Source organism: Protopterus annectens, chromosome 2.part0 (assembly GCF_019279795.1).
Source record: "Protopterus annectens isolate FY-2018-M chromosome 2.part0, PAN1.0, whole genome shotgun sequence".
Classification (NCBI taxonomy): domain Eukaryota; kingdom Metazoa; phylum Chordata; order Ceratodontiformes; family Protopteridae; genus Protopterus; species Protopterus annectens.
The window spans coordinates 187730840-187747453 of NC_056728.1; the positions used below are offsets into that span (position 1 = coordinate 187730840).

The 16614-nt window shown below is 45.8% G+C and overlaps 1 protein-coding gene across 3 annotated transcripts in view; it reads right to left on the bottom strand.

The window, feature by feature from the left end:
* RAPH1 (Ras association (RalGDS/AF-6) and pleckstrin homology domains 1) overlaps positions 1–16614 on the bottom strand; it is a 2904638-nt gene that overhangs the window by 1504162 nt on the left and 1383862 nt on the right. For all 3 annotated transcript variants that reach the window (XM_044060647.1, XM_044060646.1, XM_044060645.1), the window contains exon 4: positions 11997–12102. In XM_044060647.1, coding sequence (XP_043916582.1) covers positions 11997–12102 — 106 coding nt within the window. The remainder of the gene's footprint in view (positions 1–11996; positions 12103–16614) is intronic.

Genomic DNA, 16614 nt, shown 5'->3' on the forward strand with positions numbered 1-16614 from the left:
CAAATGACGCCTTAAAGGGTTCCAAGAAGTCACAGTGACGGAGCCAGGCCTGTCTCCTCATGACAAGCCCGACTCCGCCTGCTCTAGCGGCTCCCTCCGTAGCATGAGACAACAGCCGCATAGAGGTGTTAGAGATAGAGCGGAGGGTGGCCATTCGGGAGGAGTACAGATCCTTGTCTCCCTCCGACATGGACCCTGGGGGGAAGCAGCGTATTCCTTAATTAGATCCCGCTGCATCCGAATAACATGTGCCATGTAGTTCAAGGCCCTCATAGAGAAGGTTGCTGAACTGAAGGCCTGCTTCCCAAGACGGTCCATCGCACGAGACTCCTTGCTCGGAGGATGAACCGTGGGGCTCTCCTGAGCCAACTCTTTCTTGGTGGCTGCAGCCACCAACATAGCATCCACAGGGGGACCTCTGCTCCAGTGTGATCTCTCTGCAGGGGGGCTCAAAATTTTGTCCGGGCACTTGGGGATTGGCTCTATGGTGTCCGGTTCCTTCCAAGCCCTAGAGGATATGAGATCCACCAGGGGGTCGGGTGGAAGGGACACCCAAGAGGTAGATGGTCCTGCCTCAAATGCCTCAAGGAATACGGACTCATCAGAGGAAGCCTTGGGGGCAGACCACCCACCCCTGATTTTGAGCATTTCCATGATGTCTCCAAAGGAGACATCCTCGGGGGGTGATCTAGGGGACCCTTCCCCTTCATCCAAGTCCGTATCTTCGGTGAGACTCTCAGGGGAGTCTATGTGCCTCCTCTTGCACTTTGCCTTGTGAGGAATCTCCCTGGGGGGGCTGTCCAAGAAGTCCTCACGGACTGTATCTTGTTCCACTGGATCTCCTAGAGGAGCTGAGGCAGGCTGCCCCGAGGGCCGGATGAGGGGAGACAGGACCAGATGAGAAGGAGTGCGGGAGGCAGCCAAAGCCAGGACCGGAGGCCTGGAAGCACTCGACAGTGCCCTCTCCACCGCAGCGAAAGCCGAGGGGGAGCCGCTCTTTCACGGATCCGAGATCAGACTCCCACTTGGATCCGAAGCGGGGATCGGACCCGGCGCAGAGAACGTCGGATCCGAAGGACCAGTGTGCTCCGACCGGGACGGAGCCGAAAGCACACCGAATCCCTCGGATCCGAAGCTCGGCCCACGGCTCCGAGAGGTCGGATCCGACAAACTCGAGGGAGGCGTCGGAGCCGACGTGCCCAGCATGGTCGGCTCCGACCTACCCCCGGATCCAACGTGGCTCGGCTCCGAGCGCTCCGAACCCGGAATGCGGGTTGGAGAAGGAGCAATAGGGGCGAAAAAAAGGAGTCGAGCTCCCTCCCCCCGGAGGAGGGGGAGGTAAGAGCACTCCCATCTGCATCTGGGCCTGGATGAATCTCCTCATCATCTGGTCCATGTCCGCATCTGACATGCTAAAAGTGGACCTCGAAGAGGCCACCGAGGCAGACCTGGAGTGCCGCCTCGATGACCTCGACGGGGATCGGATCACCTCCTCCTCGGGTCCCGGGGAGAAACAAGGGGATCGGATCCGAGGAGGAGGAGACTGAGAAGACCTGGACGGAGAAGCCCTCTTGGCGAGCGGGGCCGATGAAGAGTCCTCGGCCCGCCGCTTAAGGTCCTTCTCCCGCCGCTTCTCTTTCCTGGACTCCCTATCCTCCAGAGCCGAAGCGGGAGGTTGAGTCCCAGTCGGAGGAAGGGAGGCAGGAGTGACCGCTACCGGGGAGGCGGGCACGCACCGGAGGCCGAAGCAGAGTCTGGGGGTAAAAGTCCCGCCAGAACCAGCTTCGACCTTCGATCCTCGAGTGCCCTGGGGTTGAACGCCGCGCAAATCGCGCAACCCGAAGAGAGGTGTTCAACCCCAAGGCACCTAACGCACCGAGTGTGGCCATCAGCCGGTGAAAGCTTGTGACCACACTCGGTGCATTTCGAAAAAAATGGCTTTAGGGATCTCCGACATTACTAAAGTAAAGCACACTCACTAGGCCCCTAACATTCAAGTCACACACACACGCTACAACCAGCGGGGGAGGGAGGAATATTTTAAATTAAAATTTAAGCTGAGAAGCTAAAATAATAATAAGTTTAGTGTTAAGGATACACCCACCACGCACACACAATCACTCAATCAGAAAAGAAGAAAGAAAACTTTTTCCTCACAAAAGCGCCAAGAGCTCTGGAATCTAGCTGTTGCTTGAAGAGCGGCAAACTAGATCTGAGGTCAGTCAGGGTAGGCAGGGGATTATGGGTAAGGGGAGGAGCTAGGAGCTCGGATCTATGCTATGATAGAAGTTGCCGGCTCGGATCCGAGTTCGGATCCGTATCCCAAAGGTTGCTGACAAATGAAGTTCCTACTTCAGATTGCCAGTTTTCCGCCCAAAGGTGCTGCCATTTTAGCTTTGTTTGGCAGGCATAGGGGGAAGTCATTGTGTCTGTTTTCTAAATGACTGTGATCTGTCTTCTCCACCTCTTGGGGTTGGTGCTTGCCACTGTCTAGCTCTGTAAGATCCCTGAGGTTGTCCTCTACCCCTTGGGCATCTGTATCTGCCCCTTTGAGGTCTGTCCATGGCTGGAAAGGACCAATTTTTTGAAGGCCAGTTTCTGCTGAAGCGTGGAGGTTGCACCTGCAAGAAATCTTTCACTGTTTGCATAGATTTGGCTTTTTCCTCCATTTTCTTTAGTACCTCCTCAGCTTTAACACCAAACAATGCATCTTTTTGAAGTGGTGTATCTAACAACTGTGCTTTGACATGATCTGGTAAGGTTGGCTCTTTGAGCCAAGCATGCCTACGTATGACAGACCCCGTGACAGCAGCTCTACATGAGGCCTCTAGAGCATCAAAACCACACTGCAAGGTATGTTTACCCACTTGCTCTGCTCCATGCAACAAATCCTGCAACTCTTTCAAATCTGGTTGTTCTGTTTGTGTCAGTTTGCTTTTCAGCTGAGATAACAAAAACTGTTGGTACTTTAACATATGAAATTGACAGTTTAATGCCCTCATGGTTAAAGTGGCAGATGTATACACCTTTTCCCCCCACCTTTCTAATGCTCTGGAATCTCTCTCTGAAGGTAAAGGGTTTTTAGCAGTCGAGGCCTTTATTCCCTTGGGACCCTGTGAAATTGTTTCTGGGTCAGCAGTATGGTTTTGTAAAGGAACTGGTGAGAATCAGGAACCCGGTAATACCTGTCTGGTTTAACAGGGGCTGGAGGTAAAGAATCTGGATTAAGACTGGCTTCTGCATACACATCATCCAAAATATCTAAAACAGGAGGGATAGCCAAGGGCCTATGCTGGGGGAGCAGTAAAAATTCCATGAGCCTTTTCTTGGAATCTGAGTAATCTTAGCCTTCCCAGTGGAAGTGCTCCCTCAATGTATGCAGGGTTTCCCCAAAAGAGTAGTCCTCAGGGGGGAGACCGGGGGAATAGACTCCTCAGCATCAGAGTCTTCAAAAGGGGAATAGGCATAATCCTGGTCCTCAGAATGGTCTGAGGTAATAGAAGCCTGGTCTGAGGAAGGGTAGTCTTCCTCCAGTCTGGGTCTTTTGTCAGAGGGGGGTTGAGAACCCCTGATGAGAGTTATCAAATCCTCAGCCATTTTAAGCATCTGTTTTTTAGGCATGGGGCCTTGAGAGGAGGTCTGAGGACCCTGTTTTTTAGTTTTGATGGCAGCTTTAGATTTAGTGAGGGATTTAACAGAGAAGGTGGTAGGCCTGAAAATGCCTTCAGAAATGGAGGGCCTCACTAAATTTTCAGTTTCCCCGCCAAGAGTGGCGTCGGTATCTGCAGTGGGAATGGAAACCGAGGAGCCTGTGACCTCGGGTACTGAAGTCACCGGAAAAATAGTTTCATCGGTAGTCAGGGGCTGCGTAGGCGCCTCGCTGAGAACCAGAGAACCGGTAGTCGGCCTAAGCGTGGTCTCAGTACTTGGTGCAAACCTCGGATGTCGGTCCTTGTCTTTGCGTCTTTTGCTTAAAACTGGCGTCGGTGTATCCGACGACATGATATAATTACATTTTTTGCCAAAATAATGAAGGGCGAACTCCGCCCGGCGCTTAATAGTGCGCTTGTTGAACCTAGCACAAAATCGGCAGGCCGAGACGTCGTGGTCTGGCCCTAAGCAAGGTATACAGAAAGAGTGAAAATCCTTATGCGGTATTTGCTTCCCACAAGAAATGCAATTATTAACTTTGTCTGACATCGGTCTGAGGCAAGAAAAGTTTCCAACGGGTACTTAGCTTTAAAGAAGACTTCGGCTGAAATACTTTCGTAAATCTCAGGAGCTGGCCGACCGGCACTTGCGAACTGCTTCTTCTTTGGGCACCGTGCGGCAAGAAAGACTGAAGAAAATGGCGTTGGCTGCCTCTTTTATACCCCTGCCACACTGACGTCAGGGAAGAAGCGACGACAACCGACGCCGGACCTAGACTTTGGAATTCGGCCGACCGAGGACCCGCCTGACGGCAGGATAACCCATCTGTAATGACTGCAGCTGTATGCACGATGAACATCTGGAAGGGGGATCTTCAAAAAAGGGAAGCTGCAAATTACATAGAAATAAATGGAAATTGTGGGAAGAATATATGTGGAACAATGTTCTGAAGGAGTGAGGATTAAGGGAATGCAGGAATTTAGTAATTTATAAAAGGATAGACGCTGGCAAAGAAGAAATGGGATTGTCAGATAGATGAAGAAAGTAGACAGGAGTATAAGGAGATGAGGAGCATGGCAGAGAGATGTGGCGAAGGCTAAGGATAAGGCATATGGAGAGTTGTATGAAAGGTTGTACACTAAAGAGTGAGAAAAGGACCTGTACCAATTGGCTAGACAGAGGGACCGAGCTGGGAAAGATGTGCAGCAGGTAAGGGTGATGAAGGATAGTGAGGGAAACATACTCACAAGCGAGAGGAGTGTGTTGAGCAGAAGGAGAGAGTACTTTGAGGGGCTGATGAATGAAGAGAATGAGAGAGAGAGAAGGTTGGATGATGTGGGGATAGTGAAACAGATTAGCAAGGAAGAAGTAAGGACAGCTATGAAGAGGATGAAGAATGGAAAGGCTGTTGGTCCAGATGACATACCAGTGGAAGCATGGAGGTGCTTAGGAGAAATGGCAGTAGAGTTTTTAACCAGATTGTTTAATGAAATCTTGGTAAGTCAGAGGATGCCTTAGGAGTGGAGAAAAAGTGTTTTGGTACCTATTTTTAAGAATAAGGGAGATGTGCAGACCTGTAGTAACTACAGAGGGATAAAACTGATCAGTCACAGCTTGAAGTTATGGGAAAGAGTAGTGGAAGCTAGGTTAAGAAGGGAGGTGATGATTAGTGATCAGCAGTATGGTTTCATGCCGGGAAAGATCACTACAGATGCGATGTTTGCTCTGAGTGTGTTGGTAGAGAAATATAGAGAAGGTCAGAAGGAGTTGCATTGTGTCTTTGTGGACTTGGAGAAAGCATATGATAGGGTACCTAGAGAAGAGTTGTGGTACTGTATGAGGAAGTCAGCAGTGGCAGAGAAGTATGTAAGAGTGGTACAGGATATGTACGAAGGTAGTGTGACAGGGGTGAGGTCTGCAGTGGAAGTGACAGATGCATTTAAGGTGGAGGTGGGATTACATCAAGGATCAGCCCTGAGCACTTTCTTATTTGCAATGGTGATAGACAGGTTGACAGACGAGATCAGACAGGAGGCCCCAATGAATATGATGTTTGCAGATGACATTGTCATATGTAGTGAGTGTAGGGACCAGGTTGAGGAGACCCTGGAGAGGTGGAGATATGCTCTAGAGAGGAGACGAATGACGGTCAGCAGGACTAAGACAGAATATGTGTGTGTGAATGAGAGGGAGGATAAAGGAATAGTGAGGATGCAAGGAACAGAGTTGGCGAAGGTGGATAAGTGTAAGTACTTGGGATAAACAGTTCAGAGTAATGGTGAGTGTGGAAGAGAGGTGAAGAAGAGAGTAAAGGCACGGTAAAACGGGTGGAGAAAAGTGTCAGGAGAGATTTGTGACAGACGGGTACCAGCAAGAGGGAAAGGGAGGGTCTACAAGAGGGTAGTGAGACCAGCTATGTTGTATGGGTTGGAGATGGTGGCATTGACAAGAAGGCAGGAGTCAGAGCTGAAGGTGGCAGAGTTAAAGATGTTAAGATTTGCTCTGGGTGTGACAAAGATGGACAGGATTAAGAATCAGTATATTAGAGGTTCAGCTCAGGTTGGACAGTTTGGATACAAAGTCAGAGAGTGAGACTGCGTTGGTTTGGACGTGCTGAGGAGAGATGCTGGGTATACTGGGAAAAGGATGATAAGGATGGAGCTGCCAGGTAAGAGGAAAAGAGGAAGGCCTAACATAAGGTTTATGGATGTGGTGAGAGAGGACATGTAGGTGGTTGGTGTGACAGAGCAAACTGCAGAGGACAGGAAGAAATGGAAACAGATGATCTGCTGTGGCAACCCCTAATGGGAACAGCCGAAAGAGAAGATGATAAAAGGATAGACTCATGTTAAAGAACATGTGCTGTATAATATATGTAACTGGTAACATGTTAGCATGGTTTGTTTTCTTTTCTATGACTGAAACAGTTCATTCAGCTTCTTTTACTGTATTTGTGTTTCCTCCACCTGCTCCCATTACTTCATCTTGCTTTTCTGCTACTTGCTACGGCTTGTTCTCTAAAGTGTTCAGTTGCATCTTTTCTGTTGCATTTGTTACTGCTTGTTTATAGCCTGTTTAAATTGTGTTATTCTAAATCTCTTAGTTTTGGTTTAAGCACTTGGGCTTTAGGCTAACCCCTTAGCTCTCCCTGGCCTTCTCTTCTCAGATTCTGAAAAATATGGATGGACAATTTCCTATAGTTTTTTTCTGCCAGTCTGGTTGATATGGGCATCCTGAGAGAGTGTAGCAACTGTCTTATGTACACAGACAACCACCTAGGAACACAATTTGCGAGAGATGCAATTACATTAGGAACCTAGAGTCCATGCTCTCTGCCTCACAAGCCAGTATATCTGGCACTAAGAAGGTTGTCAACACAATCAGTACACCTCAAACACCATCCACCACACCTACACAACAGACACATATGTGGAGGTCCTCAACAAAAACATACTCAAATAAAGGAGACCTCTAAGGCAAAAACACACGTGATCTTCACAGCCCTCCACAGCGCATACCATGCATAGTTCACACACTTCTCTCACAACCACGAAGGCTTAACCATAAACCCAACATATTAACTCACAGGGGACTCCATTGAGACACACAGATGTGCCTCTCACCAGGTTGGATAAGGAGAAAGTCAATGTTAGTTGTCTGTCGGGGCCAGAATCCACCATATCACACACGCACTCAAATCTCTCAACAGGTACTGTTATCACTCTGTCACAGTCCATGTTGGTGTGAATGACTTCAGACGTACCTCCTTGGACTATATGAAATGAGACATGATTGAACTCGCTGAAGATGTGTCCCAGGCAGGTATGTCCCTAGCCTTAAGCAACATTTTACCGTCACCCAGAATGAAGCCTCAATACAAACAGAAAATGACTGACAAACAATTGGCTTAGTTTCTGGTGTCATTCCAGGGGGATCTAGTACCTGACAGCCTGAGAAGATATGATAGACAGACCACGAGGCTTTGCCAGAGATGGCCTGCATCTGTCTCACTTGGGCTTCAAGCTTCTGACAAAGGCACTTGCCTCCCCCATTGTGCCTTTTTTAGAAAAAGTTATATGAGGTTAAAACTACCAACATAAATATTTCAAAAAAATCTAAATTAAGGGTCGTGCTGCTAAATGCTAAGAGTCTAAACATGAAACTGCACTCACTGCAAGCATTCTTAACCCTGGAAAATACTGACATCTGCGCAGTCACAGAAACCTGGGTCAAAGCTGCAGAGAGCACCCAAGCCATACCTGGCTACTCATTATGTCATATATTCAGGCCCCAAACTGTGGGTACTAAAGCCAAAGGAGGTGGAGTTTCAATATATATTAAAGACATACACACCTCCAGGTGGGTCAAATAGTATGACGCACCGGAGACACTCCAGGTGCAGTTAACAATTAATAAGACCCCTATACAAATCATAGCTAGCTACCGGCCCCCAAATCTAACCCAAGATGCCCAAACTGCCTATCTAGACCTCTTTGAATCTTTCTAGCTTTAACCCTTTACCCTGATCCTGGGTGACTAACTACCCAAACACAGACTGGAAGAACTACTCATGCCAGAATAAAAATGCCAAGAGATTCCTTGATTTTGTCAATGCAAATTCTTTGGAACAGCTAGTCGATACTCCCACAACAGGTGATAATATCTTGGACTTGGTACTAAGCCAGCATGAGTAACCACTGCAGCATCCCTGCAGTATCATCCTCCCTTGTAAGATCAGACCATAAAGCGATCACATTCAAAGTCACCATCTCCCCTGACTCCCCCTCTAGCTAGGGTAAAAAAAAAAAACTTTTCCAAAGCTGATTACAGCCCCCTGAGGGATGGTATAAACAGTTTCACAGCCCCCTCCCTAGGAAATGGCACCAGTATCCAAAACTATACCAAATTACTATACGAACATTTATATAGACACATGAAATCAGGAAAACCTGACAGGACTAAATCATCCTCCACAAGGAAGAGTAAACCTGGCTGGTGGACATCTGCAATAAATAAACTCTATAACAAAAGAAAAAAAACTGCTGTCCAGGACCAAGAAGGAGCAGGTGCCCAATTGGAAGCAATCTCTCCTTAGCCTTAAAAAGGCAAATAAGAGCACTAGTGAAATCCTCCAAAGCAAACTTCGAGTCCAATTGGCCACATCTGCTAGAGACAATCATAAGGCCTTTTTGACATATGTCCGTAATCTCAAAGGTAGCACTCAGATCTGTTCACAAGTGGTCAAGGATACCACATATATAAATGTTGTTTGTCTTTCGGCTTTTCCCGGTTAGGGGTCGCCACAGCGGAAATCTAGTCCGCTGATGATTGGCAGTTGGTTTTTATGGTGTCGAGTTGCCAGTCCGACGCCCAACCTTCAACAAAGGCACACCCATTCAACGCATGTCTTTCGAACGCCCACTCGACCGCGGGGAGGACATGCAGACTCCAAACAGAAGGCACTCCCAACCCAAGCCGAGAACTGAACAGGAGAACCTCTTGCTGTGAGGCAACAATGCTACTGCTGCACTACTGCGGAAGTATGATACCACATATATAAATGCTGCAGCTATAAGCAAACTTGTTGGCTGACAAATTCAGTGAAAATTTCACCCCTCTGCCCCCCCCCCCCATCAGTAAATCAGGACATTCCCAGTACCTGCCCCCTTCCCTTTATATCTAGGGATCAGGTCATCACTGCTCTCTCAAAGGCAAAAAATACAGCTTCCATGGGACCCAATAACATCCCAGGCTGCATCCTACATGAACTCAGGCAGGAACTTGCAGCATCATTAGGCTCCCTATTCAACCAAAGCCCGAGTACCGGCTTTGTCCCAGCTGAGTGGAGGACAGCCACTGTCATTCCTTTACACAAAGGTGGAACGTCCACTGATCCAGGAAATTACAGACCCATCAGCCTAACTAGCCTGATCTGCAGGGCCATGGAACGGATTATCATGGACCTCATTAACAAGGACATTGACAACCATAAAAAACTTGATCCCACACAGTTTGCCTTCATCAGGGGGAGGTCATGCCCGTTAAATCTGGTCAACTTTTTTGAGACAGTCACCAAAGTCATGGATGAGGGGAAGACAGTGAACACCGCCTACACTGACCTGGCCAAAGCCTTCGACACTATTCCCCACTTGGTCCTAATAGATACATTCTCTCAATTAGGCATCAATCCGTATGTTACCAGATGAGTAGCTAACTGGCTCACTGACAGAACCCACTTAGTCAAAATAGGGTAAGCCACCTCAAGCAGTAGACCCGTATCAAGTGGCATACCCCAGGGTTCAGTCTTGGGGCCTCTTATTTGGGATATACTTTTCTGAGGTGCAGGCCAAAACCAGTGGGCTATGGCTGACCAAGTTTGCAGATGACTGCAAGCTGGGAGCTGTCATCAATTCCCCTAGTGATGTGGACATCCTCCAAGAGGGTTTCACCCAAACAAATAACTGGTGCCAGAAACATCGCCTCAAGCTGAATACAAAAAATGCATCATCATTCCCTTTGGGGAGATTTGAGTGATGTCCCCACAAATTATCACATTAACAACAACATCCTAAGCATGCAGTCAGTTGTGAGGGATTTGGGCACCCAGACTGATAGCAACCTGACTTTTGACCATCATGTTGCTTGCATTGTACAGAAAGCTTTCTACATGGCTCACCTCATAATTAATTCTATCTCATCCAGGGACAAGGAGGTCATAACATCCCTGCATTATTAAAAAAAAAAAAAAAACACAAGAAAATGACAACAGGTACCAAAATACACTTGTAATCCAGTCCAAGGTACCAAAGAAAAATCCAAACCAGCCACCAAAGAACAGCTAATCTAGTTTAATAACAAACATAAGTATATGAACGCAGACACATTACAATACAGAGTTTTTATTTAAAAACTTCATTAGATGTGGATAGACAGATTAATGTATTTATTCCCTCCAAAATACATAGAAAGCCAATAAAATCAAGCAATCAATTAAACAAAATTGTTCAGTCTTTCAATATCATAAAACCAGCAATATTCATTACAGTCAACACATAGTGTGAAAAGAGCTATGGAAAGTGATTAAAGTTCTTTAAAATACATTACAAAACCCATAAACATGTTTTTTAAAAAACTTTATAAATAAATTATATCATATAAATAAACTATTTCATTTTCAACTTTAAAACAACTTAAAACCATTTTTACTTCCCACGTCAAGCAGAGTACCTCTTCACCCCTTTTTAAGTGCAACCTGGATAACTGGATGGGAAACAGAAAATACATTCCAGGGATTCCACCCGTGTCCCTGTTGGACAGGGGCATCGGGTGCTGATTTTTCTATGCATGGACTATACTCTTGGCTAGGCTTATAAGGGCCTCAGGGCAAATAGCCTAGTACCCTCCTATGATTCTGGTGGGAAGTTGGCATAATGGTTAAAGTGTTTACGTTACAAAAACAAGGTGAAGGGTTTGATTCTCACATGGGGTAATTGGTTAGGCTTAAAATGGCCCACAAGGGCAGTTAGCCTAGTACTAATACAGGAGCCTATGTTTGCCTAGGTTTTAAGTGAGAATTTAATAAAGGTGTGAAAAACATACCACTATTATGTTTCTTACATACCAGAACATCAGCACACAGACTGCATATACAATGAAACAACCAACTGTGATTAGAGATAGTATGGAACCTAAATTGTAAGCACACTTAACTGTACTGTCTTTGTCTATAGTACATAATCAGTGGTGAAAACTTCTGAACTGCAGATTTTCTACTGTAGCACTGAAGGACTGGCTGAACAGAAACATATATCAGTGTGCATTTTCTGTGTATAACTGCTGCCAATAAAATCATGTCTCTACCTGAAATAATACATTTACCATCCTGCATACAAGAACAAGCATGCCAGTGCTCAAATGCAAATGTTCTGGCTTCTCACCATTACAGACCTCTTAAATTACCAGTACTTCACATGAGGACAATCTAAGCATATTGCATCTTTGGATTACAATTTCTTATCACACTGTTGCCCATGGTGCTTCTACAGTTACTGTTGCACTTTTAAGGTACTATGTCTAACCTACTACTCATGCCCTGATTTTATAGTGAAAAAAATAATAGTACCCAATTATTTTTACTGAAGGCATTATGTACTTAACAATACTATTTACTATAACAAATGCTACTACATACACTTTTCTAAGCTATAATATTTTTTGGTGTAGCTTCTTATATCTACGAACTTAGAAAGAAAACCGCAATGAGCATTTTCATTCCAAGTGCAAATACCAAATGTAATGTACGTACCATCTGCTGAAGATCATTCAAGAGATTGTGGATTCCTTACCATTGATGTTGTACATTGAGAAGCGGTATGAAAAATTAGCAAGGTTAGTCTCTTGGTGCAGTGGGGACCTCTTTACAGTCTCTGGAGGCTTTTCATTGCCTAGACTCTACAAAGAAACAAGGAAGATGAAATTAACATTTCATGTGACAGCACTACAGAATGTGTATTTTATTCTACAATTATTGAGTAAGACAGCAAATCAGTCTGCTATATGCAATACATCTTGAATGCAGTTGTATTAGCCAAAATGTTAAGCTGGCAGATGATCTCCATTAGCATTCTTTCATAACAGAGGCACCACTTCTAGGATAATAAATGCATCTAATTCTTGGACCCTGTTATAGGCTAGCTCTTACAGGTTGATGCTGGCAAAGGGGTCTGTTTTGCATCTCACCTTGTATAAGCCTGGACTCATTTTTATCTCTAACATTTATGCCAACACACAAACACAGTTGCTGTTAATACTCAAAACACTTGCCCCTCCTATACTCTGGTCCCTTTACTCTTTCAAGCAAACTTGATCTCCTCTGGTGGATCATACCGTACAACTGTCTCAATAAATGTAATCCAGGCTCTTACCATGCCCTCCGGGAATCAATCCTTTCTCAACTTTAATTAAAAAAACAAAATCTAATTTCTGTTGCCAGTGTCCCTTTCTCCCGTTCTCTCACACCCACCCTAAATTTGTGTGTTCAAATCACCCCCCCACACACACACACACTTCTACTTTTTAATGCAAAAATCAGAGTTTTCTAAGTCTCTGGTCACACACCAGCCTGTGCACTGCAGTCATTGATTTAGCAAATTCCCTTTGCTATGGCCTCCCAAATAGGATATAGCTTTACCAGTACCCTGTGCAACAAAAGAACATTTACAGTTCAACTTTGCAGTGAACGCCTTTAGGTCAGCCTTCATTTTTCATGTTGCTTACAATTTTATTATCTTACTTTCTAAATTATCTTTACAGAAAGGAAGTAAGCACTAATTTACAGAAATGGGGTACAGCACTACCCAAGAGGACTATTCTCAGGATCACCCCAGGGGAAATAAAATTATATATATCAAAGTGCACATAAGTTAGCAGGCATACAAAAAGTACAGTTGTGTACACTTACCATAAATGTAGGTGTTAGAGCGTATTCACTGTTGCTGTCATCACATTTGGGTTATCTGCCTGTAGGTAGCCCTCAGTCGGCCTGAATACCAGAGTCTTGGGATTTCTGCGTTGGATGCTGGTGCTTCTTCCATGACAGCAGGACGTCATGGGTACAAAACATGCAGCTGACGCCATTACATCAGTTTTTCTTGCCCCAGATATCAGGAGCCCCCTAAACAGGAAGCAATTACATGGTGTGGAACACCCGCAGCAAAAAGCAAATACCAATGATATAAGGTATGCCAAACAAGATAGGAAGAAGTAAAGAGAAGTCAGGGGGCTGGAGGGAGGGTAAACAGGACTGCAACAGTGAATACACTCGAACATCTACATTTATGGTAAGTGTACACAACTGTACTATGTTCTTCATGTTTCACTGTTGCAGTCATCACATTTGGGTTGATTCCCAAAGCTGAGGATGGGTGGAGGCAGTCAAGAAGCATTAGGGCTGGCAAGCCGGCCCTGTAAAACTGCTGTAGCAAATCCAGCTCTGGATTTAGAAAAGATAGGCAAGTGGTAATGCTTGGTGATGGTGAGTAGAGGGCTCCAAGTTGCAGCTTCCAAGATGTCCCTGGCAGGGACTCCCCTGAGAAATGCTGTAGAGGTTGACGTAGCCCTAGTGAAATGTGTTCTGATCCCCTGTGGGGCAGGTTTCATATGATGTTTGCAACAGTAATGGATGCAGTGTGCTATCCATGCAGAAATGGTTTGCCCTCTGCCCCTGTAACAAAACTGACTAGCAGCTGGTCAGATTTTCAGAAAGGTTTAGTCCTGTCCAGATAGAACCTAAGCTGCTTGTGCACGTCCAGGGAGTGCAGGACCCTTTCCCCTGTATTCTGAGGCTTAGGGAAAAAGGTTGGCAAATTAATGGATTGGTTTAAAGCCACCCTAGATACCTCCTCTGGCATAAATGATGGGTTAGTCATGAGGGAACCCTGTCCGCATGAAAGATAATGAAGGGTTCCATGGCCATAAGGGCCTGCAATTCAGACACTCTTCTTGCTGAAGTGATGGCTAGAAGTAAAGCTGTTTTCCAGAAGAGGAATTTTAACTCTGCTGAAGCAGCAGGTTAAAAGGGTGGAAGCGTGAGTTTTTCCAATACAAAACTAAGGTCCCATGTTGGAGTGGGAGCTCTCCTGGGGAGGGGGTCATACATTTTTTGGCTCCTCTCAAAAACTTTGTTCAGAGGATGAGAGAAGATGGGTGGCTCAGTATTATAATGAGCTGAGATGGCAGAGGTAGGAATCTTAACTGAAGAGAGGGATAGGCCTTTGTGGAACATTTCTGTTAAGTAATCTAGTATATGAGGTAAGCTGGGCACATTAGTGTCCATTTCTTGAGACTGGCTCCAAGAGCAGTATCTTTTCCACTTTTCTGAATAGGATTTTCTAGTAGTAGGCATTTCTGCCTCCAGGATGACAACCAGCCTGTTTACTGAGTGTTCAGGGGATGAACCAGGCTGTTAGGTTTAGGGTTTGTAACTGAGGATGCAAAATCTGGCCCTTCTGCTGGAACAGCACTGAGGCAGGTGCCAAGGTGGCAGTACTGTTAGACTCCACAAAGGTGGGTACCAGTGCTGGCATGGCCAGTCTGGTGCAATCTGGATAGTCTTTGGCTTGTCCTGTTTGATCCTTAGTAGAACCTTCGAGAGGAGGGGCAGAGGGGGAAAGGCATAGATTGAGAGGTTTTGCCATGTAAAGGACAGAGCATCCACTTTTCATGCTTGGGGAGTTCTGGTGCAATATTTGTTCAATTGAAAACTCTGAGGGAAAGCGAAGAGGTTCACCTCTGGTGCCCCCGCCCCAAACTGTGGATCAGCAGCTTGAATGATTTGGGTTCCCGTTTCCAGTCGTGTGGGTCCATTAGATTTCTGCTTAAGTTGTCTGCCAGTGAATTTAGTTTGCCTGGCAGGAATTGAGATTATGTACCACATAACTGTGGTGTTGTCTGTCTTTATCAATAGTTGCCCTGGAAGAATAAGGCGTTTGAAGGCTGTCAGAGCATTCTGTACAGCTAACATTTCTTTTTGATAGATATGCAGGTTTATTTGCTTTGGGCTCCATTTGTCTTGAATACCTTTGTCCTGCCATGTGAGCCCCCTATGCATAGTCTGATGCGTCTGTTGTTAGGGTTTGGACGGCAGGGGGTAGAGTGAAAGGGAGTCTTTTGTTGCGGTAGCAGGCCTCTGCCCACCAAAGAAACTCTGCCCTTAGGCAAGGAATGATAGGAAACATTGTTTCCACGTCCTGAGAAAGTACCACTGAAGTTTTCTCATATGCAGTCTTGCATATGGAATTAGTAGAATGCAAGAGGCCATGAACCCTAGGGCTTACAGTATTTTTCTTGCAGATAGCTGGGTTTTGGTGGCCAGTAGATTGAAATAGTTTGTCAAATACATTTGTTTTTCTGGAGTGAGGAATGCGATCTGGGAAGGTGTGTTCAAGCTTGCTCCCAGGAATACAATCTGTTGGCTGGGTACCTGATGGGATTTCTTTTTGTTGGTGGTGTACCCCAGTGAACTCAGAAGTCTCTCTACAAATGTCAGGTGCTGGAGTAGCAATTCTTGATTGTCCGCCTGAATCAGGCAATCATGCAAGTATGTGCAAATTTTAATTTTTCTCTGCCTGCAATAAGCAATGGCTGGAACTAGGCATTTTGTGAATACCCTGGGTGCAGTAGATAAGCCAAAGGGAAGTGCAGAAAACTGATAATGCATAGAGCCTGCTCTGAAACGTAGGTATTTCCTGCAAGATTCCCTTATGGGGATGTGCAGATAAGCTTCTTTTAAGTCTAGGGTGGCTAGCCAGGAGTCCTTGGCTAGCACAGGAAGCAGCTGTTGGAGTAAGCATCTTGAACCTTGGAACCACCAGGATGGGGTTGAGACTAGACAGATCCAGGATAGGGCGCCAAGAGTTTTCTTTCCTGGGTACCTGAAACAGTCTGGAATAGAAACCTTGTCCCCTATACCCTGCTGGGACAGGTCGAATAGCCTTGATACTGAGAAGAGAAAGTACTTGCTTTTCTGCCTCTGCCCACTGGTTTGGGGGGAGGTCTGGCCATCTGCTTGGGGTTGGCAGTGAGTGGAACTAGAATCTGTATCCCTGGGATACAATGTTCAAGACCCATCTGTCCTGGATGATGTAGTCCCAGTTTTTTGCATGCAGGGCAAGTTTTCCTCCTAAGGGTGCAAGTACTTGGGCAAGGCTTGGAAGAATTAAGGATAAGTCATTGTGAAATTTTGCCATAGGATGTTGGCTACTCCCTATTTTAGAAGTGGGAGCACTCCATTGCTTAGATCTGTGCATGCCCTGAGATTGTAATCGTGGTTTTATGCTGCCCCTGGGTTTGGACTGAGAAGGTCTGGGAGTGACTGGGAAGGACCAGTTTTTAGAAGGCCAATGCCTACTGAATCTAGGTGGCTGTACCTGTAGGAAATACTTAACAGTTTGCATAGATTTAGCT